This window comes from Bombina bombina, chromosome 11 (genome assembly GCF_027579735.1).
Source record: "Bombina bombina isolate aBomBom1 chromosome 11, aBomBom1.pri, whole genome shotgun sequence".
Classification (NCBI taxonomy): domain Eukaryota; kingdom Metazoa; phylum Chordata; class Amphibia; order Anura; family Bombinatoridae; genus Bombina; species Bombina bombina.
In genome coordinates this window covers 27,298,922-27,326,837 of record NC_069509.1, presented here as the reverse complement: position 1 = coordinate 27,326,837, position 27,916 = coordinate 27,298,922, and the positions used below count along the sequence as shown (strand labels likewise).

At 41.2% G+C, this 27,916-nt stretch overlaps 1 protein-coding gene across 1 annotated transcript; it reads right to left on the bottom strand.

The window, feature by feature from the left end:
* Positions 1-841: 841 nt before the first annotated feature.
* Positions 842-25,558, bottom strand: PFAS (phosphoribosylformylglycinamidine synthase). Its single transcript, XM_053695032.1, has 29 exons — positions 25,463-25,558; positions 22,565-22,714; positions 20,800-20,935; positions 20,585-20,690; positions 20,312-20,498; positions 19,850-19,955; positions 19,548-19,688; positions 16,611-16,735; positions 16,360-16,488; positions 16,140-16,271; positions 15,899-16,027; positions 14,550-14,623; positions 14,279-14,435; positions 14,133-14,194; positions 13,832-13,993; positions 13,645-13,755; positions 13,430-13,561; positions 12,538-12,768; positions 12,257-12,437; positions 11,969-12,052; positions 11,425-11,580; positions 11,195-11,314; positions 3,851-3,996; positions 3,558-3,768; positions 3,383-3,474; positions 3,190-3,304; positions 2,929-3,081; positions 2,696-2,848; positions 842-2,477 (listed from the first exon to the last, which is right to left on the bottom strand). Exons 2-29 carry the CDS (start codon positions 22,680-22,682, stop codon positions 2,164-2,166), a joined length of 3,963 nt encoding a protein of 1,320 aa, XP_053551007.1. The 5' UTR covers positions 22,683-22,714; positions 25,463-25,558; the 3' UTR covers positions 842-2,163.
* Between the last annotated feature and the right edge of the window lie 2,358 nt (positions 25,559-27,916).

The following is a 27,916-nucleotide window of genomic DNA, read 5'->3' as shown; positions in this document are numbered from 1 at the left end:
CACAAGAGGGTGAAGATAAACGTCTGGAGTGGAATGACTTGCAGGAGCACAAGAGGGTGAAGATAAACGTCTGGAGTGGAATGACTTGCAGGAGCACAAGAGGGTGAAGATAAACGTCTGGAGTGGAATGACTTGCAGGAGCACAAGAGGGTGAAGATAAACGTCTGGAGTGGAATGACTTGCAGGAGCACAAGAGGATGAAGATAAACGTCTGGAGTGGAATGACTTGCAGGAGCACAAGAGGGTGAAGATAAACGTCTGGAGTGGAATGACTTGCAGGAGCACAAGAGGATGAAGATAAACGTCTGGAGTGGAATGACTTGCAGGAGCACAAGAGGGTGAAGATAAACGTCTGGAGTGGAATGACTTGCAGGAGCACAAGAGGATGAAGATAAACGTCTGGAGTGGAATGACTTGCAGGAGCACAAGAGGGTGAAGATAAACGTCTGGAGTGGAATGACTTGCAGGAGCACAAGAGGGTGAAGATAAACGTCTGGAGTGGAATGACTTGCAGGAGCACAAGAGGGTGAAGATAAACGTCTGGAGTGGAATGACTTGCAGGAGCACAAGAGGGTGAAGATAAACGTCTGGAGTGGAATGACTTGCAGGAGCACAAGAGGGTGAAGATAAACGTCTGGAGTGGAATGACTTGCAGGAGCACAAGAGGGTTAAGATAAACGTCTGGAGTGGAATGATGTTGAGGTACATCCAGCTTGTGAACGGAATGTGACCGGGTAATAGCTGCAAAGCACTCAGGCTCAACATTGTAATTACCAACAATCCAACTATAAGGTCTGGGAAACCAGTCTTATTCCTTTACTATATTGTTTAGAACAAAAACGTTAGAGAGCAGTTTTTATTTTATTTTTAATAGGGAACATAAAAGCCAGTTAAAGAAACTTATACAATCATTGTGTATTATAGTCTATAATTGTGTTTTTCTTGAGCATTTGGTGTTCTGCTACACTGTGATAAATCCTTACTATTTTGGATGGATTTACATACACTTCTATATTTACACCTCTCTTGACTACTTCAAACTGTGTGGCTGATACATGAAAAGGATGTAACAGTACAAAAATACTATAATGCGCTAGAACATTGTACGGTGCGCACGGCTCCTCCTGGGCAGCACACAACTTATCAGCCAATCAGCAGCAATACACAGAGTGGCTGCGGCAGAGATTTAGCTATATGTTTTATATCTTTGTCAGGTTTAAGCAAATTGCTAGGGACAAATGTAAGTACAATAATAAAATGCTGTAATGCATTAGAACATTTTATTTCTGTCCCTTTAATGTTCTGTCTTATTCCTGGTCTAGTTTCTGGAGAAAAGTTTTTCTTTGGTTTAACAATTTGCAAGAAAACATGGAATTTGCATTTTGTTCTCTCCAGGGAGCTTAGGACAAGCATCACTTTTACACAAAAGCAATCTGTATTTAAAGGGGAAGTCTACAATAGAATTGTTATTGTTTTAAAATATAGATAATCCTCTTATTACCCATTCCCCAGTTTTGCATAACCAACAGTTATATTAATATACTTTTTACCTCTGTGACTAACCTTGTATCTAAGCCTCTTCTGACAGCTCCCTGATCACATGACTTTATGTATTATCTATTGACTTACATATAGTACTAAATATTAAATAACTCCTCGGGCATCAGCACAATGTTATATTTATGGCCCACATGAACTAGCAGTATCCTGTTGTGAAAAGCAAATAAAAAAGCATGTGATAAGATGATGTCTATAGTGGCTTAGAAACAGGCAGAGGTTTAAATGCTATAAAGTATATTACTATCTCAATGTTGGTTGTGCAAAGCTGGGGAATAGATTTTTAAAGGCGTTATTTATCTTTTTATACAATAACAATTTTAGTGTAGACTGTCCCTTTAACGTCCCTTTACTGCAAACATAGAAATTGTATGATTTTATCCACTATGCCTTCAAGAAGCCCCTGACCATCGTTGACTTTTTCCAAAAGGACAGTTAACGTTAGACCAAATATGGGTGATGTCAGCATCTCTGAAGGGCATGGGCCTGCCAGATCCCAACTACAAAGAAATATGCCGAAACACTACAGGAAGCACAAAATATATATATACAAAAATAACTATTTTGTTACAGCTTGAAGGCGAGGTCTGAAAATGCAATAAACATTTACGGTTGATTCTCTTGACACCAGCGGTAGCCATTATTGAAGAAGTGGAGCCAAGGTGAAATTTGCATGTCCTGGTGCCAATTTTCTGGCATCCAAGCCCACTGCCATTTATATAAACAGCGTTCAGGATGAGGCATCATAGCCAAGTGACGTCCATCTGATGAGCAAAGGCCAGCAATACCCAATGGAGATCCATTTGGATTCATCGGATACTCTTCAGTAGGCACACCCAAGTCATTCACATAACGGAGTGGGGCCAACTGCTGAGATATCACATGATCAAGGACATTCTGAGAACGGAACCTCATCAGACCTGAAACAATGAAATAATATAGACTCAATAAAAACAAGATGGAAATACTGGTGCCATTAGCAATCAAGAGGAAATCGGTTGCTCTAAAGTTAAAGGAGCCCTTAAACTAACAGAAAATCAGCTAGCATCTCTAAGGCCAAAAAATGAAAAATAGACAAAGGAAGGAGATGAGTACATGTACAATAATCAGTCTTCTAGATAGACCTTCTAGGATTTACCTTCTCCATGTGCCACCCAGACACCAAGTGATGACCCTGCCATCCCACGAAGTAAGATTGATGGGCTGTCTTCAATCCTCAGAGTCACAAAACGGGATTCAAAACGCCCAGACTGATTGTGGCTGAGCAAAACGCCTTGAGTAGGGAGCTCATCTGTAGGATGAAGATGTGCTTATAAGTAAACTGTATCCTAGAAAATAAATGTTCATGCCCCAATTTTATGTCATTCTCACCAGTATCAACTGTGTTATCGGGTCCAACCCAGCCCAATAGTGCCATCAGCTGGCAACCATTACACACTCCCAAACTAAAAGTGTCTTTACGACGACGGAAAGCCTCAAACTGCCCACGAACATTAGGGTTAAACTTTACAGAAGCAGCCCAACCTGTGGAAGAGATGACAGAACAATTATTTGTAAACTAGAACATCTGCTTATATCATTGTACAGTAGGTTAGCAGATACTAGATAGATTAGAAGAAAATTAGCACTTACCCTTTGCAGATCCCAAAACATCAGCATAGCTGAAACCACCAACAAAGACAAGTCCCCTAAAAGGATCCAAGGTGGCACCACCAGAGAAAAGATCTTCCATGGTGACATCCCACACCTATAAATGAGAGTAGATGTAGTCAACAGGAAGCCTAGAGGGGTAAAGGTTTTTTGTAAGCTAGTATTGGGTTGTTACCTCAAATCCACCAGCATAAAGAGCTGCTGCCATTTCTCTGTCTCCATTACTTCCTTCCTCTCGTATAATAGCTACACGTGGCTGTGTGATAGCTGTAATGAAAAATTATTATTAGTAGACTATACTGAACTGTACTCAATAAATTAAAACCATAATTAAAAAAATACTGCTTTACCAGCTGTAGAAGGTGAAACATATAATTCAGATGGGTCAAATGTTAGTTGGTACTTTGGCCCCACCCTCTGACGCAGTCCAGCCTCTTCCTGAGATACACAGGTTGGATTTGCCTGCAGTTTATCAAGCTGAAAACTGGTCTCCTCCCATAGCGCCCTCAGGGTCCCAACTTCCTCTGAAAGGACCTCCTGTCCATTTACACTGACTTGGACCTAGGAGAACATCCCAAAGACATTAGTGTTTTATAACCTAACACACATTAGTTAAACACCTACATCCTTTTCCAGCACTGACCACTGATTTAGGACCGTGGCCTTTGGTAAATCCAATCTTCAGACACTGCAACCCAGATGCTCGGTAGCGCTCCGTTACCACCTCCACTGCTGACTCCACAACCTCCAGGATCAGACCCAGTTCTTCTGCAAACAGCAGCTCCAAAGCTATAGTTTAAGACAAAAAGAAAACTCAGAACCAATAGGATTCCTTTATAAAAAGGGTCATCAGATTCAATATGAATTTAACCATAAAAACTATTTTTTTATCATTATTTCTTCTATCTTAAAATTCTTCTATTCTATTTAGTAGCATAATAATTTCATTGCCAATAGTTTTCTACCATTCCTTTCCCTCTTTTGAATGACATACACAAAATACCCTGGGGTATGGATTGTGATTGGATGGTCAAAATATATATATATTTTTTGGGGGGACGGGGGTTGTGAAACTAAAGTTTGTGCTGCAAAATTGAGGTTTACCAAGCTTTAAATCCTTTCACTGCTAAGCCTTTTTTGAGCTTTTTTTGCTACCTTCATTTAAACCCTACTGCAAGTCAAATTTTAGTGAGTGATCTACACAAATGATATATTGTTTTTGTCAGCAGGCCCAGCAGATTCACAATATACCATTATTATTATTATTATTATATTTATCATTCTTGGCATGTCTGATAGCTGTGGCAAAAGCTGTATTAAAAAAAAAAAAAAAAGTATAATTTTTCTGTAGATTTTAGTAAATACTGAAAATGCCCCAGTGACCACTACCGTTACAGTGATCACCTTACTAAATTGACATAATCGGTAACCGCATGTGAAATAGAGGCAATACAGGCTTTTAGGGGTAATAATACAGATTAGAGAGGCCCCATAGTGCAGTACAGAAATAAAAGCACTTTTTTCTTGAAAGGTGTTTACTATTACCACAGTGATCACCTGACTATACTGACACCCCAGGGATCACCTGACTATACTGACACCCCAGGGATCACCTGACTATACTGACACCCCAGGGATCACCTGACTATACTGACACCCCAGGGATCACCTGACTATACTGACACCCCAGGGATCACCTGACTATACTGACACCCCAGGGATCACCTGACTATACTGACACCCCAGGGATCACCTGACTATACTGACACCCCAGGGATCACCTGACTATACTGACACCCCAGGGATCACCTGACTATACTGACACCCCAGGGATCACCTGACTATACTGACACCCCAGGGATCACCTGACTATACTGACACCCCAGGGATCACCTGACTATACTGACACCCCAGGGATCACCTGACTATACTGACACCCCAGGGATCACCTGACTATACTGACACCCCAGGGATCACCTGACTATACTGACACCCCAGGGATCACCTGACTATACTGACACCCCAGGGATCACCTGACTATACTGACACCCCAGGGATCACCTGACTATACTGACACCCCAGGGATCACCTGACTATACTGACACCACAGTGATCACCTGACTATACTGACACCCCAGGGATCACCTGACTATACTGACACCCCAGGGATCACCTGACTATACTGACACCCCAGGGATCACCTGACTATACTGACACCCCAGGGATCACCTGACTATACTGACACCACAGTGATCACCTGACTATACTGACACCACAGTGATCACCTGACTATACTGACACCCCAGGGATCACCTGACTATACTGACACCCCAGGGATCACCTGACTATACTGACACCCCAGGGATCACCTGACTATACTGACACCCCAGGGATCACCCGACTATACTGTTACCCCAGGGATCACCCGACTATACTGACACCCCAGGGATCACCCGACTATACTGTTACCCCAGGGATCACCCGACTATACTGTTACCCCAGGGATCACCCGACTATACTGTTACCCCAGGGATCACCCGACTATACTGTTACCCCAGGGATCACCCGACTATACTGTTACCCCAGGGATCACCCGACTATACTGTTACCCCAGGGATCACCCGACTATACTGTTACCCCAGGGATCACCCGACTATACTGTTACCCCAGGGATCACCCGACTATACTGTTACCCCAGGGATCACCCGACTATACTGTTACCCCAGGGATCACCCGACTATACTGTTACCCCAGGGATCACCTGACTATACTGTTACCACAGGGAACACCTGACTGTACTGTTACCACAGGGATCACCTGATTATACTGTTACCACAGTGATCACCTGATTAAACTGTTACCACAGTAATCACCTGACTATACTGTTACCACAGTGATCACCTGACCATACTGTTACCACAGTGATCACCTGACTATACTGTTACCACAGTGATCACCTGACCATACTGTTACCACAGTGATCACCTGACCATACTGTTACCACAGGGATCACCTGACTATACTGTTACCACAGGGATCACCTGACCATACTGTTACCACAGTGTTCACCTGACTATACTGTTACCACAGTGATCACCTGACTATACTGTTACCACAGTGATTACCTGACTATACTGTTACCACAGTGATTACCTGACTATACTGTTACCACAGTGATCACCTGACTATACTGTTACCACAGTGATCACCTGACCATACTGTTACCACAGTGATCACCTGACTATACTGTTACCACAGTGATCACCTGACTATACTGTTACCACAGTGATCACCTGACTATACTGTTACCACAGTGATTACCTGACTATACTGTTACCACAGTGATCACCTGACCATACTGTTACCACAGTGATCACCTGACTATATAGACACAATTCATATATATTTTTTTAGAGAGGCACTTGTCTACTAGAAAATAAACTTTATTGGGGTCTCTACACATACCAGATTTTTTTATTGCAAATCCCCAAGTGTTTTTTCTACTTTATTTTGATAAAATCTTGTGACTCTCTTTCAAATGTGTGGTCTTGGAGGTTTGTAGCTGCTATGGGAGTTGAGATTGAGGGGTTTGAAGAACCTCCCCCATCCAGCAACCTTGCAGCTACACTGAGCTTCCTGGTTCTGTCTCCTTTGTGACGTCACAACGTGCATATGTCCCATAAAACATGGGAGTGACGCTCATTAGGCCACCAACGACCCCCGGGCCTGTAGTAGGGGGGGGGGCAACAAAAACAGCATTTGATCAGGGATTCCCCTGTAAGATGAGAAAAGTTCTTCATGCGCATACAGGTAGTGATATGCATGACAAGAACGCCTCGTCATGCGCATACAGGTAGTTATATGCATGACAAGAACGCCTTGTCATGCGCATACAGGTAGTGATATGTATGACAAGAACGCCTCGTCATGCGCATACAGGTAGTGATATGTATGACAAGAACGCCTCGTCATGCACATACAGGTAGTGATATGCATGACAAGAACGCCTCGTCATGCGCATACAGGTAGTTATATGCATGACAAGAACACCTCGTCATGCACATACAGGTAGTGATATGCATGACAAGAACGCCTCGTCATGCGCATACAGGTAGTTATATGCATGACAAGAACGCCCCGTCATGCGCATACAGGTAGTGATATGTATGACAAAAACGCCTCGTCATGCGCATACAGGTAGTTATATGCATGACAAGAACACCTCGTCATGCGCATACAGGTAGTGATATGTATGACAAGAACGCCTCATCATGCGCATACAGGTAGTTACATGTATGATAAGAACGCCCCGTCATGCGCATACAGGTAGTGATATGCATGACAAGAACGCCTCGTCATGCGCATACAGGTAGTGATATACATGACAAGAACGCCTCGTCATGCGCATACAGGTAGTTATATACATGACAAGAACGCCTCGTCATGCGCATACAGTGATATGCATGACAAGAACGCCTCGTCATGCGCAGCACAGGAGTTAAAAAGGGACATTATGCAACAAATTAAAACTAAACTAAAATGTCTAAGCATAGCAAAATGAATAGAACTATTTTTTTAAATCATGCAGTGTTGATGCAGAATTTACATCCTGCTTTCTTTTTCTGTAAATTTTCTCAGCTAATTATAATTTTTCTAGGGTAAAGTCCATTTCACTGATTTGTCGTGCAAAAACAAAAGCTTAAAGGGACACTAAACCCAAAAGTTTCTTTCATGATTTAGATAGAGCAGCAATTATAAGCAACTTTCTAATTTACTCCTATTATCATTTTTTCTTTGTTCTCTTGCTATCTTTATTTGAAAAAGAAGGCATCTAAGCTATAGAGCCAGACAATTTTGGTTGAACACACTGGACAGCATTTATCCACCAATCAGCAAGGACTTTATTATTATTAGTTATTTGTAGAGCGCCAACAGATTCCGCAGTGCTATTAACAAAGGCGGAGTACAACAAAACAATTATAGGGATCAAATGGGTAGAGGGCCCTGCCAAGAGTTGCACTGTTGTAGTCAGCTCTTAAAGGACCAGTCAACATAGTAGATTTGCATAATAAACAAATGCAAGATAACAAGAAAATGCAATAGCACTTAGTCTGAACTTCAAATGAGTAGTAGATTTTTTTTCTGAGAATTTTAAAAGTTATGTCTTTTTCCACTCCCCCTGTACCATGTGACAGCCATCAGCCAATCACAAATGCATACACGTACCATGTGACAGCCATTCACAAATGCATACACACTTATTCTTGCACATGCTCAGTAGGAGCTGGTGACTCAAAAAATTTAAATATAAAAATACTGTGCACATTTTGTTAATGGGAGTAAATTGGAAAGTTGTTTAAAATGGCATGTTCTATCTGAATAATGAAAGTTTAATTTTGATTGAGTGTCCCTTTAAGAAGGTGATCAACAAACAGCTGGACTCTTAGGCTTACATGCTAAGGGGGTTCAGAGGATAGCGATGGAGGAGAGGAACTGGTATAAAGAAAGGTTAGCGTAGGTTGTATGCATCCCTGAACAGTAGAGTCTTTAGGGAGCACTTGAAGCTATTAAAACTAGAAGAGAGTCTTGTGGAGCGAGGCAGAAAGTTCCACAAGATGGGAGCCAGTCTGGAGAAGTCCTGTAAACGGGAGTGTGATGAGGTGACAAGAGAGGAGGAGAGTAGGAGGTCGTGAGCAGAGCGAAGGGGACGGGAGGGAGAGTATCTGGAGACAAGGTCTGAGATATTGGGGGGAGCAGTGCAGTTGAGGGCTTTGTATGTCAGAATGAGAATTTTGTGTTTGATCCTAGAGGCAAGAGGAAGCCAGTGAAGGAATTGGCAGAGAGGTGCAGCAGATGAAGAGCGACGTGTAAGGAAGATGAGTCTGGCAGAGGCATTCATTATGGATTGTAAAGGAGCTAGGCGGTAGGTGGGGAGACCAGAGAGGACAGAGTTGCAGTAATCGAGGCGGGAAAGAATGAGAGAGTGGATTAAAATTTTTGTTGTGTCTTGTGTAAGGAAGTGTCTAATTTTAGAGATGTTTTTAAGGTGGAAGCGGCAGGCTTTAGCCAATGACTGAATGTGAGGAGTGAAAGAAAGATCTGAGTCAAATGTAACCCTGAGACATCGGGCATGTGGGGTAATGATGGAGTTGTCGACAGTTATAGAGAGATTGGGGGTGGAGAGTTTAGAAGAAGGGGGGAAAATAAGGAGCTCAGTTTTGGAAAGATTTAGCTTGAGGTAGTGAGAGGACATCCAGTTGGAGATGTGAGAAAGACAGTTAGTGACACGGGTTAGCAAGGAAGGAGAAAGGTCTGGTGCAGAAAAGTAGATTTGGGTGTCGTCGGCATACAAATGATATTGTAAACCATGGGACTTTATTGGGGAACCTAGTGATGATGTGAAGATTGAGAAGAGGAGGGGACCGAGAACAGAGCCTTGCAGTACTACAACAGAAAATGGTGACGGGGCAGAGGAGGCCCCAGAGAAGGCTACACTAAAGGTACGGTTTGACAGGTAGGAAGAGAGCCACGAGAGGGCTGTGTCACATATGCCGAAGGACTGGAGGGTTTGGAGCAAAAGAGGGTGGTCAACAGTGTTAAAGGCTGCGGACAGATCAAGGAGGATAAGCAGAGAGAAGTGGCCTTTTGATTTTGCTGTAAGTAGGTCGCTGGTAACCTTAACAATTGCTGTCTCTGTGGAGTGATGGGGACGAAATCCAGATTGCAATGGGTCAAGGAGGGAGTTTATTGTAAGGAAATTGGATAGGCGTGCATAAGCTAGTTTTTCGAGAAGCTTTGATGCAAGAGGGAATAGGGAAATAGGGCGGTAGTTGGATGGGGAGGTAGGATCAAGGGAAGGTTTTTGAGGATAGGTGTGACCAGTGCATGTTTCAGCGATGAGGGAAATATACCGGTGCCGAGGGAGAGGTTGAAAGTGTGTGTGAGTATAGGGGTAAGGGTGGCAGAGAGGGAGGGGAGTAGCTGTGAGGGGATAGGGTCAAGGGGACAGGTAGTGAGGTGAGAGCGCAGTATAAGTGCCGAAACTTCTTCCTCAGTAACAGGGGAGAATGAGCTAAGTTTAAGGTTATGTGGGTTGTGGTTGAGTGAGAGCATTTGAGGGGGTGAGAGAATGGAATTATGTTGAGAGCTGATTTAATTTCTGATGGAGTCGATTTTGTTATTGAAGTGGTTGGCAAAGTCTTGAGCTGACAGAGAAGTTGTATTAGGAGGTGGGGAGGGCGGAGAAGAGTATTGAAAGTGGAGAACAAACGTTTTGGGTTTGAAGAAAGATTAGAGATAAGAGTAGAGAAGTAGTGTTGCTTATGGAAATTAAGGGCAGAGTAGTAGGAGTTCAAGATACATTTGTAATGTTGAAAATCAGCTGAACTCATAGATTTTCTCCAGTGCCGCTCACCAGTACGGGAACATCTGCATAGGTATAGTGTCAGAGGAGTATGCCAGGGCTGAGGATGAGTGTTTGATTTCCGAGCTATGGTAAGAGGGGCAAGATTGTCAAGGACGGATGTAAGGGTGGAATTATAGTGACAGATAGATTGGTCAGGGCAGGAAAAGGAGGAGAAGGATGAGAGGAGAGGTTTGAGGGAATTAGAAAGCTGTTGTTGATCTAATGACATAATGCTTCTGTGAAGTTTGGTGTGAGGAGCAGAAGGAGGGAGAGTTGTAGGGAGGGATGATATGTTGCAAGTAAGGAGATGGTGGAGATGATGGAGAAGGACAACCAAGGTTGTGAACCAAAAATGGGCTGGCTTCTAAATTTACATTCTTGCTTTTCAAATAAAGATAGCAAGAGAAAGAAGAAAAATTGCTACTAGGAGTAAATGATAAAGTTGCTTAAAAATGCATGCTCTATCTGAATTATGAAAGATACAATTTGGGTTCAGTGTCCCTTTAAACCTGTTGAACTAGCTGCATGAGACAAATAGGGACCCCGGCTTTTAAGATTTGATGAAACTAAACCTGTACTTACCACTGGTGTCAGGAAAGGAAAGATCAGCCTCAAGGCCACAGTTGCCAGCAAAAGCCATCTCCAGGAGACAGGTGATCAGTCCCCCATCGCTGACATCATGACCTGCGCTAATATGGCCCTCTGAGGAAGTCAGAAACATAATTATGTATGAAATACTTCAATTTACACCCAACAGGCATCTTATTTTACAGCCTGACAATCCTATCTACTATATAAGTTTATACACTCACCTTGTAGAAGTTGCTGAGTGACCTGAAAGCAGGAAACCAAATTTAGTGGATTATCCAGGTCTGGCGGTTGCTCGCCCAGCTGTGAATAGCATTGAGCCAATGCACTGCCACCAAGACGGTGCTGACCTGGACTAAGAGGGATGTAGAGGAGGATACCTTTAAAAAGAATAACAAGAAAAAGGTCAGTTGGTTAACACAAACAGAAAAACTCTGCCCATCACCTTGTTTATCCCTGCACTGTATACCTCATCTGGAAAGGTATAGACCAGTAAGTCTGACAAATGTCTGGGAAACTTCTAGATGGGATTATAAAGGTTTATATTCACAAGTCTATATAAGAAAACAAGATCATAAGGGATTTTGCTAAATTTTTAATATACAGTGCCACATTACAGATTATTGTACAGAATTAAGAGACAGGAAACAGATGATAATAGCAGTGACTTAAAGACAGGGAGCAGATTTTTTATAACACATATGAATCACCTATACTGAACAATTGAGCAAGTTTGAACAATGCAGGATCAACAATATATGATCTAACCTTTTTCTCCTGGGTTTTTCAGGTCGGGGGTCACGGTAGCAGTTATGTCAGGACATACTGCATAAACAGAGATGACAAGAGAGCCTGAAAAAGATTAAATAAATGTAAATATGACAAATAGAGAGAGACAACGTGATAAAGAGAGAGAAAAGAAAGAGAAGATAACGACAATTCTTAGTACGAGAAAGGTGGCTTGATAAGGAATGGAAAGATAAACCAAGAAGGGATGTAGTACAGCAATGTATGAATGACAGCACAATGAGAAAGAGAACAAAGAGTAAAGCAAACCTGGTGCTTTCACAGTTTCAGCTCCTACTCTGGCTGCCATGCTGAGAGAGTCCTTTCCCCCATCTACGGCAATACCAAGTTGTGCCATGACCGTGCACATGGCTACACAAGCATCATACAATGCAGCCCCCTCACCGGGCAGCTTGGCAGCCCACATCCAGTTCCCACTGCACTTGACATCCTGCAGCAAAGGTATTTGGAAGACGAGAGTGAAGCAACCATTTGTGGTTGTGATGGCTGACGGACATAGTCCAATAGATTTAAATCAGGTCAGTACTCACCTTCAGGTCTGTTACTTGAGCAAAGACAAGGTTAGTGAGCGCCTCCCCAACTGCCATTCTCGCTCCGGCGCCAGGGTTCAGCAAACCTTTAATTGGCTGCTCTCCAATTGCTGTGGCCCCTCCTACTGTGTCGCTGTAGCATAAAGACACAACAGCCACATCAGCTAACGGTGTATGAAGAGGACCCACACACTGCTGCTGGGCAACCAGCCCGGTGACTGAACGGTCAACCTGTAAGAGAAAGATGGGGACACAGAAAACAATAAAAGGAAAATAAAAACTGGGTGCAGTAGAATAGTTGTGTATATAGCACACACATTTACACACAACACACATACATTATATACACTTACACAAAACAAAGTGGAGGGTATCTGCACTCTCATTTCCACAATGGTCAGGGTGGCAGATCCAAAAATATTAGAATATAAACTGCACTTAAAAAAGCAAAACAATGTTTAATCTATAATAATACAGGTGACATTTTGGGGTGTGAAATACTTTTCTCAGGTTCCACACCCAAAAACATCACCAGTATTACTATGGATTAAAAGTTGTTTATCTTTTTCTTCCCAAATCCAGTGAGTGCAGTCTCTCCTTTTTGGTATATATATATATATATATATATATATATATATATATATATATATATATATATATATATATATATATATTTTATATAAATTGTTGATTGAAAAATAGAGACTGAGAGATGGAAGTGAGAGTGGGAGCTTGAGAGAACAAGAAGAACATCAAGATACAAACAAAATTACTAGGCGTATGCATTCAGAGGTTTCAGAGCCAGATTTCTTCTTCTGAAAATGTAACACACTAATATCTGGATTTGCACACATGAACATTAATAGAAAGCACAAAACACTAGTCCAATAACCTTGTTAGTGAGATATCTCTTGCTGGCCACACATGGTAACTTTAGAACACGTTCCAACGCCTCCCTGACAGTGAGGTCACTTGGAAGGGTCAAAGGTCGCAGGTCAGGAGTGACTCGATTTAGAACAAACTCCTAAATAAAGAGAAGAATATGAGAGTGATAGAGGATGTGGTGAGAGGAGGCATACAAATAGTCTGTGGAGATGAATTCTGCACCTTGCGAGGCATTTTTCCTAGAACCCATTCAAGTTCTAGATCAACAGGAACAGCATTTCGATCCTTGGAGTCTGGAACAGGATCCAACTCACTGCCATTCAGCAGCACAATCTGTGAGATCACAAGAGAGGTGAGATGTTGTAAGAAGCATACTCATCACCATCCTGGACTGTTAATAGGCACACACCTTGCCATCTCCTGTGATCTTGCCCACAAAGTCTACTGGACATCTCTCTCTACGGCACACAGAGTGCAAAAAGTCAGCATCAGCCGGCCGCAAAAGAAGAGCATTGGACTCTTGGTATTCTGCCCCCCAAATCTCAAGCACACTTAGTGTGGGGTCCCCCAGCTGCAGGAACAAGAGAAGATACAGAGGACTCCTGTTGTGTGCATGTAACAGATACATACAGTAAAGGAAAGAGCAAGAGTAAACAATAAAGGCACAGTATTAATGTAGAGAGGAGTAAAAGACAGATGTGAGATCTTACCTGAAAGTTGTGAGTGTAGATTACTGCTCCTTGAGGCTCACTCAGCTCCTTGAGTACGTTACCTACAAGTCACACAATGTGTACATTTTGTGAAATGATGTTTATAATGGGTGTTACCGGAGTTTGTGCACCTTTCTTTAGCTCACCATTGCCTCCAGCCCCCTGATCATGAATGCTACAGATGGGATTCCCAGACCCTCTCTCAATGCACGCTCTTACTGCTCTGTTCATCTTCTGTTCCATCTCTGCATCTCCACGTTGAACAGCTCCAAAATCTAACTCACAGGCATTATCCCCCTGAACCTACAGGGTGTGCAGTAAAGACAATGGGTCACATTATGACCATTGATCTCATCCTGACCACCATGTCAAGAATTAATGATGGTAAAAGTCATTTATGTAGAACTACATCTGTACCTGAATAGAGGAGGCAGCTCCCCCTCCAACACCGATTCTGTACACGGGACCCCCAACCTTCACCACATGCATTCCTGAAAACATAGTGATTCATAAGAAAGTCATAAAAGGGAAAACATATCTAATATACAAATGAAAGAGCACAATTTAAACTTGTTCAAAATATTATTGCACGGATACTAAGTTAACGTTAAAGCTCTTTATTTTATTCTGAAGTTAATAAGCCTTAAAAGGGACAGTATGCTCCAGAATTGCTATTATTTAAAAAGATAGATAATCCCTGTATTACCCATTCCCCAGTTTTGCATAACCAGCACTGTTATATTAATACACTTATTACCTCTGTGATTACCTTGTATCTAAACCTCTGCAGACTGCCCCTTATCTCAGTTATATAAATACACCTTTTACCTCTGTGATTACCTTGTATCTAAACCTCTGCAGACTGCCCCTTATCTCAGTTATATAAATACACCTTTTACCTCTGTGATTATCTTGTATCTAAACCTCTGCAGACTGCCCCTTATCTCAGTTATATAAATACACCTTTTACCTCTGTGATTATCTTGTATCTAAACCTCTGCAGACTGCCCCCTTATCTCAGTTCTTTTGACAGACTTGTATTTTAGCCAATCACTACTGACTCCTAGGTAACTCCATGAGAGTGAGCACAATGTTATCTATATGGCACACATGAACTAGCTCTGTGTAGCTGTAAAAAAAACTAGCAAAATACACTCAAATAAGAGGTGGCCTTCAAGGGCTTAGAAATTAACATATGAGCCTAACTAGGTTTAGTGTTCAAGAAAGAATACCAAGAGTACAAAGCAAATTTGATGATAAAAGTCAATTGGAAAGTTGATTAATCTTGACTAGACTGTCCCTTTAAGGCCGAGCTCTCGTGAGTACTCATTGGCCAATAATTCATCTGCTATATATTTTAGACACAATAGACAACAAAAAACAACTTGTTTACCTTTGAAGAAGAATAGACACAATCTGATTTAAACTCCTCTTTTCTCAGTACTTTTCCTCTCCATGCTCAGGTAATCAAAATCTCTAAAACTTGCGTTTCCATCTCTCCAGTCATGTGATTACTACTAACCTCTAACCTCTGGGATCTTCTTCACTTTGTGTTCTGTATTGTAGCTTTAATCAGCCCTATGACTCAAACACAGTTTGTTCAAGATCTCTAAATCCAACTGTGCATCTCCCTGACCCCTCAGCTGTGTGTTTTACTCTTGCATCAAGGCTCTCACACCTAAACCTTATTCCAATCAATTTTCCAAAACTCTTTCCCTTCACTCCGCTTGTACCACCCTTATATTATAATTTACTTTAATCCTCACCAACTTCAGGTGCATCTTTGATGCAATGAGCATCCTCCATGGACCCAATTCCCCCACTGAACATGATTGGCTTAACCCACTCCCTTCTCTCCCCTGAAGCCAGGCGCTGTCCAAACGAACGAGCAAATCCTGCAAGAACACAGACATCATTTATAAATGAGTGAAAACTTAAGGAAAGTCCACTTAAGAACATCAAGCTTGGACCTAAGGTTATATACTTCTAACACCCAGATTTTCCTACCTGTCAGCACTGGCTCCCCAAACTTATTTCCATAATCAGAGGCTCCATTACTGGCTTCAATCGCCACCTCCAGGGGGCGAGCAAACTGAGGAGGGTACTGAAATGAGGGATCCTCCCAGGGCAGTGAGTATCCTGTAATGAATTGAGAAAGAGATGAAAGATTAAATAAACAACAACAACAACAACAACACCTACAACTTTTACCCTACAAAGAACTTACCAGGAATTTGCAGATTTCCAAAGCAATAACCAGCAGTGCCTGCAATGACATGTGCACCACGTCCGGTGCTCTGAACATCCCGAATTCGTCCACCTGTTCCTGTGGTAGCACCGCTAAATGGCGCCACCCCTGGTCAGGTATAAAGAATAAAACACAGAAAGAGCAGTCAAACTCTGATCTTATTAAATGTATCTCTATCTCCCCCAGGATTTTCCTCTCTCACCCCTCCAGGCACCTATCCCCTAGCTCACCAGTGGGAAAGTTGTGGGTCTCTGCAGTGAATATGAGGTGCCGTACAGAACGGTGCAGTTGGTAGGGACTGGCACAGTGTGTTTTTGCAGGAAACAGTGATGATACCTCCTTCCCCTGGATTGCACTGTAGGAGGTTATAAACCAAAAGTAATATGGGATTTTATGACATAGTGATCAAGATTTTTAAAAAATATATAATAATAAATATAAATATATATATATATATATATATATATATATGTGTGAAAAGGGTGGTATAAAGGCGCACTACTCAATACCAAAGATTAATAAATGACAAAAGGATAAAAAAGGGGGCAGACCAGAAAATACTGTCTTATCCCTAGCAGTTATATTCCAGGAGAGAATGCAAATCTAATAATGTGATCAATACACTCACTAGTTAAACTATCTGATACAAATCAAACAGAAGAAAAATGATGGTTATTTCTACTGACTGAAAAGATGATAAAAATGATGGTGTGAGGATATATACATATATAAGAACACAAATACTCTGTATGGAACCAAACGTTTTTTACACGGTTATTTCCTCCTCAGATCCAGGATAGAAGTATAATAGTATAAAGGAAATCCAATCTGCATTAGATGTAGAACAAAGTCACTGTGTATCTAATGCAATGCAAAAGTCCCCTTTATGAAATCTCCACACAAGACTGATAAAAAATGCCCACTTACTAGAAGTTACCCCAATCATATGAGGTAAGTGTGATGTCCCTTTAAGAAAGCCGGTCCCGTAAACTGCAGTTCCGCTTCAATGCCACTTTAGTATGGTAAAAGGATTCTTCCCTCTTTCACTGTGTACTCGAACCTTCCTTCTCAGCAGCGCAGGAGGCCGGATATGGGGAGAGACACAACTACAAAACAATGAATAAAAACACAAATTCACAATAGACTTTGTATTTTTATTCATCATTTTTACTCGCTTCTATTCCACTTTTTAATGTGGTTGATGTAAATATTTTTTACGATTGCAATACGTGTATTACACTTCAAATTGTGCCATGCTGATACTGGTACACTATGTTTTACTGATACCTCATACTGCACTGAGGTTATATTATGTAAGCATTCATTACCTAAGTGTTGAATACATTTTGTGTGCATTTGACATACAGTGTTGCACTATCGTTTTGTATTTGTGTCTCTCCCCATATCCGGCCTCCTGCGCTGCTGAGAGGGAAGGTTCGAGTACACAGTGAAAGAGGGAAGAATCCTTTTACCATACTAAAGTGGCATTGAAGCGGAACTGCAGTTTACGGGACCGGCTTTCTTAAAGGGACATCACACTTACCTCATATGATTGGGGTAACTTCTAGTAAATGGGCATTTTTATCAGTCTTGTGTGGAGATTTCATAAAGAGGACTTTTGCATTGCATTAGATACACAGTGACTTTGTTCTACATCTAATGCAGATTGAATTTCCTTTATACTATTATACTTATATCCTGGATCTGAGGAGGAAATAATCGTGTAAAAAACGTTTGGTTCCATACAGAGTATTTGTGTTCTTAGATATGTATATATCCTCACACCATCATTTTTATCATCTTTTCAGTCAGTAGAAATAACCATCATTTTTCTTCTGTTTGATTTGTATCAGATAGTTTAACTAGTGAGTGTATTGGTCACATCATTAGATTTGCATTCTCTCCTGGAATATAACTGCTAGGGATAAGACGGTATTTTCTGGTCTGCCCCCTTTTTTATCCTTTTGTCATTTATTAATCTTTGGTATTGAGTAGTGCGCCTTTATACCACCCTTTTCACATATTTCTTTTGCAACTGGATATTGGACATTTTTGGATGGGGACCTAATTATTGTCTCATTTCCAGGTATTGGGCAGCCTATTCACAAATATTTACCACCTAGATTATTGATCTTGGGGTTATACACTTAGCGCTGATTTATTTTGCTCTTTATTTACACACACACACACATATATACATATATATATTTATTATTTTTTTTATTATTATTATTTATATTTTTTCCCACCCACCTATAACTCGGATAATAAGCATATAAGCTATATATGTAATGATTTATGCTAATGTTAAACACTTCTTTTTTACATATAAAATTGACTTTCCTCTAACCTCTGTATACATAACAAGGAAAGAAATTAAATTACATAATCAACAAATGCATAATAAAAAGACAGTGCAATAGCTCCTACTATGATTTTTTTTCAAATAAAATTTTCTTCAACTTGCCAAGCCCCGTGTCATGTGACAGCTAACAACTAATCACAAACACATATACATTGCAATCTGTTGCACATGCTCAGTAGTAGCCAATGCCTAAGAAAGTGCATATAAAAAGACTAAGCACAATTTGATAATGAAGTCAACTGGAAAGTCTCTTAAAATTGCTGCTCTATTTGAATCATGAAAGTTTAATTTTGACTTTACTGTCCCTTTAACAGCTTGCCATATGGGATGGTACGCAGAGGAGGCGGCCTCTTTTAGTCTAGTTATGCTTTTCACAGAGGAGAACTTTCTTGCACTTTATCAGGCTGGCCCCATAAACAACAACAAATACCAGGCAGTTCTATAAACAAATATGAGGTTAGTGCAGCTAATCCCAGACATATTTTTCAGCCTATGCAGGCCTCATCAGTAGGGATGCAGCAATATCCCTCAACACAGTGAGCTGGGGGTGCACTCGAGTATATTTTAGATTTTTCTATTTTGAACCCTGTATACAGATGTAGAAAAAAATGTAACTATATATTATCTCTCAAGTAAAGAGAACGCACCTCATGCTGAAAAAAAACTTCCAATGGTATTGTCTAAACTTCTATACATTTTCTAGTTCTGAACTTCTTAAGAAGTGGTGCGTAAAAGTGTACTCTACATTTAGAAGAAACTATTCCAGGGATCTGTATAGTGTTAGATACATTTAAACACAAACCTGCTATTGTCACAGAATTTGATAACATTGTTTTGGTTACTGCTGTCCTGAGTCCTCATTATAAGGTCAAACAGAGAGTGCTCCTTCTTCTCACCATTCACCAAGAGCCTACCCTTGAAGAACCAGTGGCGGCTGTGCTCACTACAAGAGTATAATAATAATGATGAGAAACATAAGAAGAACAAGGTGAGCAAGAAACAAATAAACAGAGAAAAATTCAAATATATCAGAAAATAGAACACATGGCAGTGCTGAAACTTGCTCCCACTATGGAGAACATTCTATATAGGAAAACAACAAACCTGTTGGATTGTGCCAGATCAAAGCACTCCACGCTGGTTGGGTTCTTGCCTACTCGCTGGAAGAGAGAAGTGTAATAATCCAAATCCCAGGAGTCAAATGCAAGACCTGTAGGAGGAGAAACAAGAAGAGTTTGTGAGACGGGATCTGAAGGCAAAGTCCAAGGGAGGGGGTGCAGAGGAGAAAGAAAGATGGAGAAGAGAAAACAAAGATAAATCTTAAACATGAGCAACCAGACAACACAGAGTATGGAAAGGATACCAAGGAGAAATGTAAGGTAGAGAGACAGGAAGATACAAAGTCAGTTGCAGCAGCAGATTGACTAGACAAATAGATTTTGGGGTAGCCCCTTCCATATGTTAGAACGTTTGTATTCCCATCATCATTCTGGGGATTAATGCACATGTTTACCGTCAAACGAGCTGTCTCTGCTCCCTCTAATACAGAGATCTTAACCCACATACCTAGCTCAGAGTTAGCCTTCTCCAGTGCAGCTCTCCCTTGCCCCAAGACATCCACTTCATAAACTTGTTCAGGCTGCACAGACACTTCAAAGCTGTTTATGGGTTCAGGGTACAAACATTCTGTCATCCGATCGTACAAAGATGCAACCAGCTGCTGCTCCTCTCTCTTCTCTGGCTGAGTTTTGAACTGGGAGAATAAACAAACAAACCTTCTTGCAGATTTGATCTTATACTTAGTGATTAGTCAAATGCACTAATGTCATCAACTCTCACCTTAACCATATACCTCTTGGAACATTCAATACGGTCTACGTTAGACAAACCCACAGACCGACAGATGGAAACAGCATTGGTGGAGGCTGCAGTGGAGAAATTTAACCTGGTAGAGGAGAGAAAAGGTAATGGAGAAGAAGTTATGCAAAATAAAATAAAAGCATTTAGAAAAGGCCAGAGATAAAGATGGATCTTGTGATTTTGTGGCCACTCACCTTGGTCCTATCTCTATGAGCAGATCCAAAGGCTCTGGGCAAAGGAATGAGGTCTCGGAGATACTCTGAGGGTCAAAGGGACAGCTGAAGAGCCAGCGCAGGGTATCTATCTGTTCACTGGATGGTGGGCTGGTGCCTGAAAATGTAATTATAGTTAAGCTGCAAATGCATTTAGTACAATATCACACAAATAGGAGCAAAGGCAAGGTCAGGCAGTTAGGAGTGGTGTTACTGGGCAACGTCACAGATCTCCAGGGCACACCCATGGAACACTCAGGCACCAGCCCTAGATCTCTCAGGTACACCCATGGAACATTCAGACTCCAGCCTTGGATCTCTCAGGCACACCCATGGAACACTCAGGTACACCCATGGAACACTCAGACACCAGCCCTGGATCTCTCAGGCACACCCATGGAACACTAAGACTCCTGCCCTGGATCTCTCAGGTACACCCATGGAACACTAAGACTCCTGCCCTGGATCTATCAGGCACACCCATGGAACACTAAGACTCCTGCCCTGGATCTATCAGGCACACCCATGAAACACTAAGACTCCTGCCCTGGATCTCTCAGGCACACCCATGAAACACTAAGACTCCTGCCCTGGATCTCTCAGGCACACCCATGAAACACTAAGACTCCTGCCCTGGATCTCTCAGGCACACCCATGGAACACTAAGACTCCTGCCCTGGATCTCTCAGGCACACCCATGAAACACTAAGTCTCCAGCCCTGAATCTCTCAGGCACACCTATGAAACACTAAGACTCCAGCCCTAGATATCTCAGGCACACCCATGGAACACTAAGACTTCAGCCATTGATCTCTCAGGCACACCCAGGGAACACTAAGACTCTAGCCCTCTCTCAGGCACACCCATGGAAAACTAAGACTCCAGCCCTGGATCTCTCAGGTACACCCATGGAATATTCAGACTCCAGTCCTGGATCTCTCAGGTACACCCATGGAACACTTAGAATCCAGCTCTGCATCTCTCAGGCACACCCATGGAACATTCAGACTCCAGCCCTGGATCTCTCAGGTACACCCATGGAATGCTCATACTCCAGCCCTGGATCTCTCAGGTAAACCCATGGAACATTCAGACTCCAGTTCTGGATCTCTCAGGTACACCCATGGAACGCTCAGAATCCAGCCCTGGATCTCTCAGGTAAACCCATGGAACATTCAGACTCCAGCCCTGGATCTCTCAGGTACACCCATGGAACACTCATACTCCAGCCCTGGATCTCTCAGGCACACCCATGGAACACTCATACTCCAGCCCTGGATCTCTCAGGCACACCCATGGAACACTCATACTCCAGTCCTGGATCTCTCAGGCACACCCATGGAACATTCAGACTCCAGCCTTGGATCTCTCAGGTACACCCATGGAACGCTCAGACTCCAGCCCATGATGTTGTGCCATAACACTTACACCTGCTCTGATACACACATTTGTACAAAACTAAGCTGGGTAAAATGTTACAGGGATAAGACTGTGTATATATATTTAGATGATATTTGAGGTTTGTTTTTTTTACCAAATTCTTTAAATATTTAAACAGAGATTCTTTACAAAAGAAGAGGATCATGGGAAGCACCAGGTGAATGAAACTTGTATAACTCATGACAGAAACATTTTAAATGCCTGAGATTGTTTAAGGTAACCTGAAACGTAATTCCTGTTTTTCGGGTGTGTGCAGTAGACATTTCCATTATCTTGCTACTTACACAGACACATGGATGTCACTCACCCGGCCAGTTGACATTGTAGCACAGTTCTCGCTTCACGCTGAGGATATTCTGTGAGTAAGGCAGGCGAGAGAGGTCATCTGAGGGCTGCAGGGAGCAATATAAGTGCAGGACGACCATCTTCACAGGGCTGGCAGATGTCAGAGGGAGAGCTGAGGTGGAGGAGAAAAGACCAACAGTGAACAGAGCACAACCAAACCCATATACTGCAGCACAGAGAGGAAGGGGGAGCAATGGTGAAGAGGGGTGAGCAGGAAGGTAGGAGAGGGAGGAACTAGAGGTGAGCTGGGGGAGAGGTTTAGGGGGCACAGGAAGTGACTTATGGGGAACAGATAAGTTTATACATCAAAATAAAAGACTGTAAAAAAACCAAAAAACACTTAACTAGTGCTCTTCATACACGTTTGGAAATTAGAGAATTTTATTTTAATGTTATTTTAAATAACCACTAAATACAGTAGACTTGCATAATCAGTAAATGCATATTAAAAAGACTTTTATAAGCAGATTTCTAACAAATTGTAAAGTTAGTTCTATTTCCCCTCCCACTGCATCATGTGACAGCCATTAGCCAATCACAAAATGCATTTATGTGTATTCTGTGAATCTTGCACATGCTCAGTAGAATCTGGTGCCTCGTAAACTGTGCATATAAAAAGATTGTGCACATTTAGATAATGGAAGTGAATTGGAAAGTTCCTTTAAATTGTGAGCTCTATCTCAATCATGAAAGTTTAATTTTGACTTGACCGTCCCTCTAAAGTGACAGTATACACCAATTTTCATTTAACTGCATGTAATAGACACTACTATAAAGAATAATATGCACAGATACTGTGTATCAAAAAAATCCAGTATAAAACCATTTAAAACTAATTTAGAAGCTCCCAGTTTAGCTCTGTTGAAAAGTTTAGCTGGAACACCCACTGCAAGTGGTTCTATAGCAAAAAGAGCAGACCCCCCCCCCCCTTCCTCTGCATATGACAAGACTCTTTACACTTAAAGAAGCAAGCTGGAGTAGGTATACATCAGTATTCTACTAAACCTTTGGGGCTTGTTTGGTTTGTTTGGAAAATCAGCTCAATGTTATTTAAAAATAAGCTAAACTATACATAAAATATAAAAAAGCTGTATGGGCTATATAAATGGATCATCTACAAAACATGTATGCAAAGAAAATTCTAGTGTATAATGTCTCTTGAAGTTTCATGCATTACTTACAGTCTCAGTGATTACAGTACATGTACCATTTTTGCATATTTTTTGGCCCTTTGTGCCTGTGCTCTTTTTCAGATGAAGAATGGGATTTATACATCCAATCAGATAACATCAGCAGTGAGATCAACAAGAGCATGGGTGCTTGCTGCCATGGGGCGAGAGACTGACGCATCACTGCGCATGTGCAAAATCATGCAATATTTTTATAAAGACTCTCTTCTAGTTTTAAAAGCTTCAAGTGCTCCCTAAAGACTCTACTGTTCAGGGATGCATACAACCTACGCTAACCTTTCTTTATACCAGTTCCTCTCCTCCATTGCTATCCCCTGAACCCCCTTAGCTTGCAAGCCTAAGAGTCCAGCTGTTTGTAGATCACCTTCTTAAGAGCTGACTACAACAGTGCAACTCTTGGCAGGGCCCTCTACTCATTTGATCCCTATTAAAGTTTTGTTGTACTCCGCCTTTGTTTATAGCGCTGCAGAATCTGTTGGCGCTCTACAAATAACCGATAATAATAATAATTATAAAGTGCATCCAAATCCCGTACAGCTGTATACCTGAGTACAAAGTGACACTACTTTATAGTAAACAAATACATACAAAAGACTAAATAAAATGCATTCCTGCAGAAGAAAGGTCATTGTCTGAAGAGCTTACAGTCTAAAACAAATAAAATGATGCAAAAGCTGAGCATGCGTAATTTGTTCTGCTTACAGCAGCGAGCTGTACTGATTGGGAAGACAGTTTTGCATTACTTTGTATATCTATAATATTTCATGTACTTTTCAGAGGGAAAAAAAAGGTATTTATATCAATTAATAAATAGTAGACCTGCCAATGCCTTTGTGACTGTATGAGCTAAGCACACCAGAGTTTTATAATTTTATCCCTTAGATTAGTCACACTGTTGGGTATCCCTTGTCATCCAACAGCACTGATGTATCTCACAAGTAACAGATCTGACCAGTGCTGGGGTCAGGGGTCAGTTACTGTACAGCTCAGGGCCCCCCTGTATAACATAACAAGAGCTGCTGCAGACTATACACGTGTACAGCACTGATGTATCTCACAAGTAACAGATCTGACCAGTGCTGGGGTCAGGGGTCAGTTACTGTACAGCTCAGAGCCCCCCTGTATAACATAACAAGAGCTGCTGCAGACTATACATGTGTACAGCACTGATGTCTCTCACAAGTAACAGATCTGACCAGTGCTGGGGTCAGGGGTCAGTTACTGTGCAGCTCAGAGCCCCCCTGTATAACATAACAAGACCTGCTGCAGACTATACGTGTACTGCACAGACTGTAAAAGCCTATACAGAACTACATACACTTAGGAATTATCATGAAGTGCACAGTTCTGTATAACACAGTATGTTGTACTACACAGTATAAAGACAATTGCACTGACAGTAATTGCCCAGGTAACAGACCACACTCACTATTCAGGAACCACACACAGGGGGAGATGAGGTTACACTCACAACAAGAGTTTGGGTGCACTTTACACACAAGAGGAAATACAGATCTGCACAAAATATAAATACAATAAAACATAAATACAGAGATACGTGATTAAGTAACAATAAACAATGTATCATATTAGTACAGACTGAAGATTGTGTACAGCAGAGAGCTGCAGACTATAAACACACAGATACATTGTATCTCACATCCTCTTACCTAAACCATGTGCTCCCAGGCCCTGCAAGACACACACACAGGCAAGGGGAGGGGGAGGGGGAGGGAGAGAGGAGGAGATAGAGACAGGGGAGGAGAATACTAGAGGGAGTGAGACAGGGGAGGAGAATACTAGAGTAGGGAGTGAGACAGGGGAGGAGAATACTAGAGGAGAGAGTGAGACAATCTGAGAGCAGAAAGACCATTATATTATATCTGAGGGTTCTCTAATAAAACAGATAGGAGACTTCCTGCCCCATGTGACTGTCACAGGGCCAGGAATAATTGCTTACAATGTACCCAGCACATGACACCATGCACTTATATAAATGTTCACCGAGCGTCTTTATTCAGGCTCTGAAGCTGAAATCTTATTTAGTCAGTATCTATGTTACCACTAAATTCTAATAGACTCACACATCTAAACAGAGTAAGATGAAGAGGGGCTGCAGCGGGCTGTTAAAGGGGCATAACACACTATTTTTATATATATTTATTTTATGGTTCAGACAGAGCATACAATTTTAAACAACTTCACAGTTTTCTTCCATTATCAAATTTGTTTCATTATCTTGGTATCCTTTGTTGAAGGAGCAGTAATTTACTATTGGGAACTAGCTGAACATATCAGTCAAGCCATTAACAAAAGACATATATGTGCAGCCACTAATCAGCAGCGAGCTCTGTGATTGCATTGCTGCTTCTGAGCCTATCTAGGTATGCTTTACAAGGATACCAAGAGAACAAAGCAAACCTGCTTATTAAAGTAAAGTGGAAAGTTGTTTAAGAATGTATGCTTTGTCTGAAATATGAAATAAATACTTTAGGTTTCATGTCCCTTTGCAGACTAAGTCCTACAGAGCTTTATGTGAGACAGTAATTTCCCATTAAAAACTGGCAGTCAGGGTCTGATGATCTAAACTTCGCCAGATCACACGTTTCTCTCTCTGACCCTCGCAGGGACTGCCCTGGTGGAATGATTGTAAAAAAGGGTCAGTCCCTGCGAGTGGCGAGATGGCTCCTATTGAAAGTAATGGATCTCAATGTAAAGGGAAACCACTCCGAAGAGCGAAGTTAGCAGTGAGCAGGGGCACACTTTCAAAATGAAAACCTGCAGCCAATATAAATCACATTACGCTGCTTCCTGCGTATAGCATCTTACAGTCACCCATATTTTCGTATGCATGTGTTTTTCTATTAGGGTTCTAAGTATTTTGAGAAAATCTCATCACCTTCTAACTGGTGAGAAAAAAACTGTGAGAGCTGTGGTGCGCAAATCTTTACAGAATTACGCTGGAATTAGAGAGACAATTTCATTTACGCCCATGGAACGTCCATGTTCAGCCCATTTTACGAAAAAACAACAATTACACTTTACATTTTGTATTTATAAGTATGAATTTCTGTGTGTTTTTTGCACATCCATTGTACTTAAAGGGATACTAAACCCAATTTTTTTTCTTTCATGATTCAGATAGAGCATGAGATTTTAAGCACCTTTTTAATTTACTCCTATTATCAAATGTTCTTTGTTCTCATGCTATCTTGATTTGAAAAAGCAGTACTGTAAGCTTTAGAGCCGGACCATTTTTTTGTTCAGCACCTGGGTAGCACTTGCTGATTTGTGGCTAAATGTAGCTAACCAATCAGCAAGCTCTACCAAGGTGCCGAACTAAAAACGGGCCGGCTCCTAACCTTTTATTACAGCTTTTTCAAATCAAGATAACATGAGAACAAAGAAAAATTGATAATAGGAGTAAATTAGAAAGTTGCTTAAAATTGCATGCTCTATCTGAATCATGAAAGAAAAAATGTGTGGTTAGTATCCCTTTAAAGAACCAGTCAACACAGTAGATTTGCATAATCAACAAATGCAAGATAACAAGACAATGCAATAGCACTTAGTCTGAACTTCAAAAGATTTTTTTTTCTGACAATTTTAAAAGTTGTCTTTTTCCACTCCCCCTGTACCATGTGACAGCCATCAGCCAATCACAAATGCATACACGTACCATGTGACAGCCATCAGCCATTCACAAATGCATACACACTTATTCTTGCACATGCTCAGTAGGAGCTGGTGACTCAAAAAGTTTAAATATAAATAGACTGTGCACATTTAGTTAATGGAAGTAAATTGGAAAGTTATTTAAAATAGCATGCTCTATCTGAATAATGAAAGTTTAATTTTGATTGAGTGGCCCTTTAAATTATGATTTACACTGTGCATATTTAATATGATTTATTCCTGTGTAATTTACATATCATTTTATGTTTTTGGTAAAATACAAAATTTGGTGATTAATTTTGTTATGATTTTTGATGCAACTTAAGAATACAATTTCCCTGCTTATTTTTGTGTGACTGGTTATTTGTTTTGTAAGATGTTTAAAATACGAATTTTATTATTGCAATATTCATATGAAAATGCAGTATAAACCCCTTAGCAAGACACCC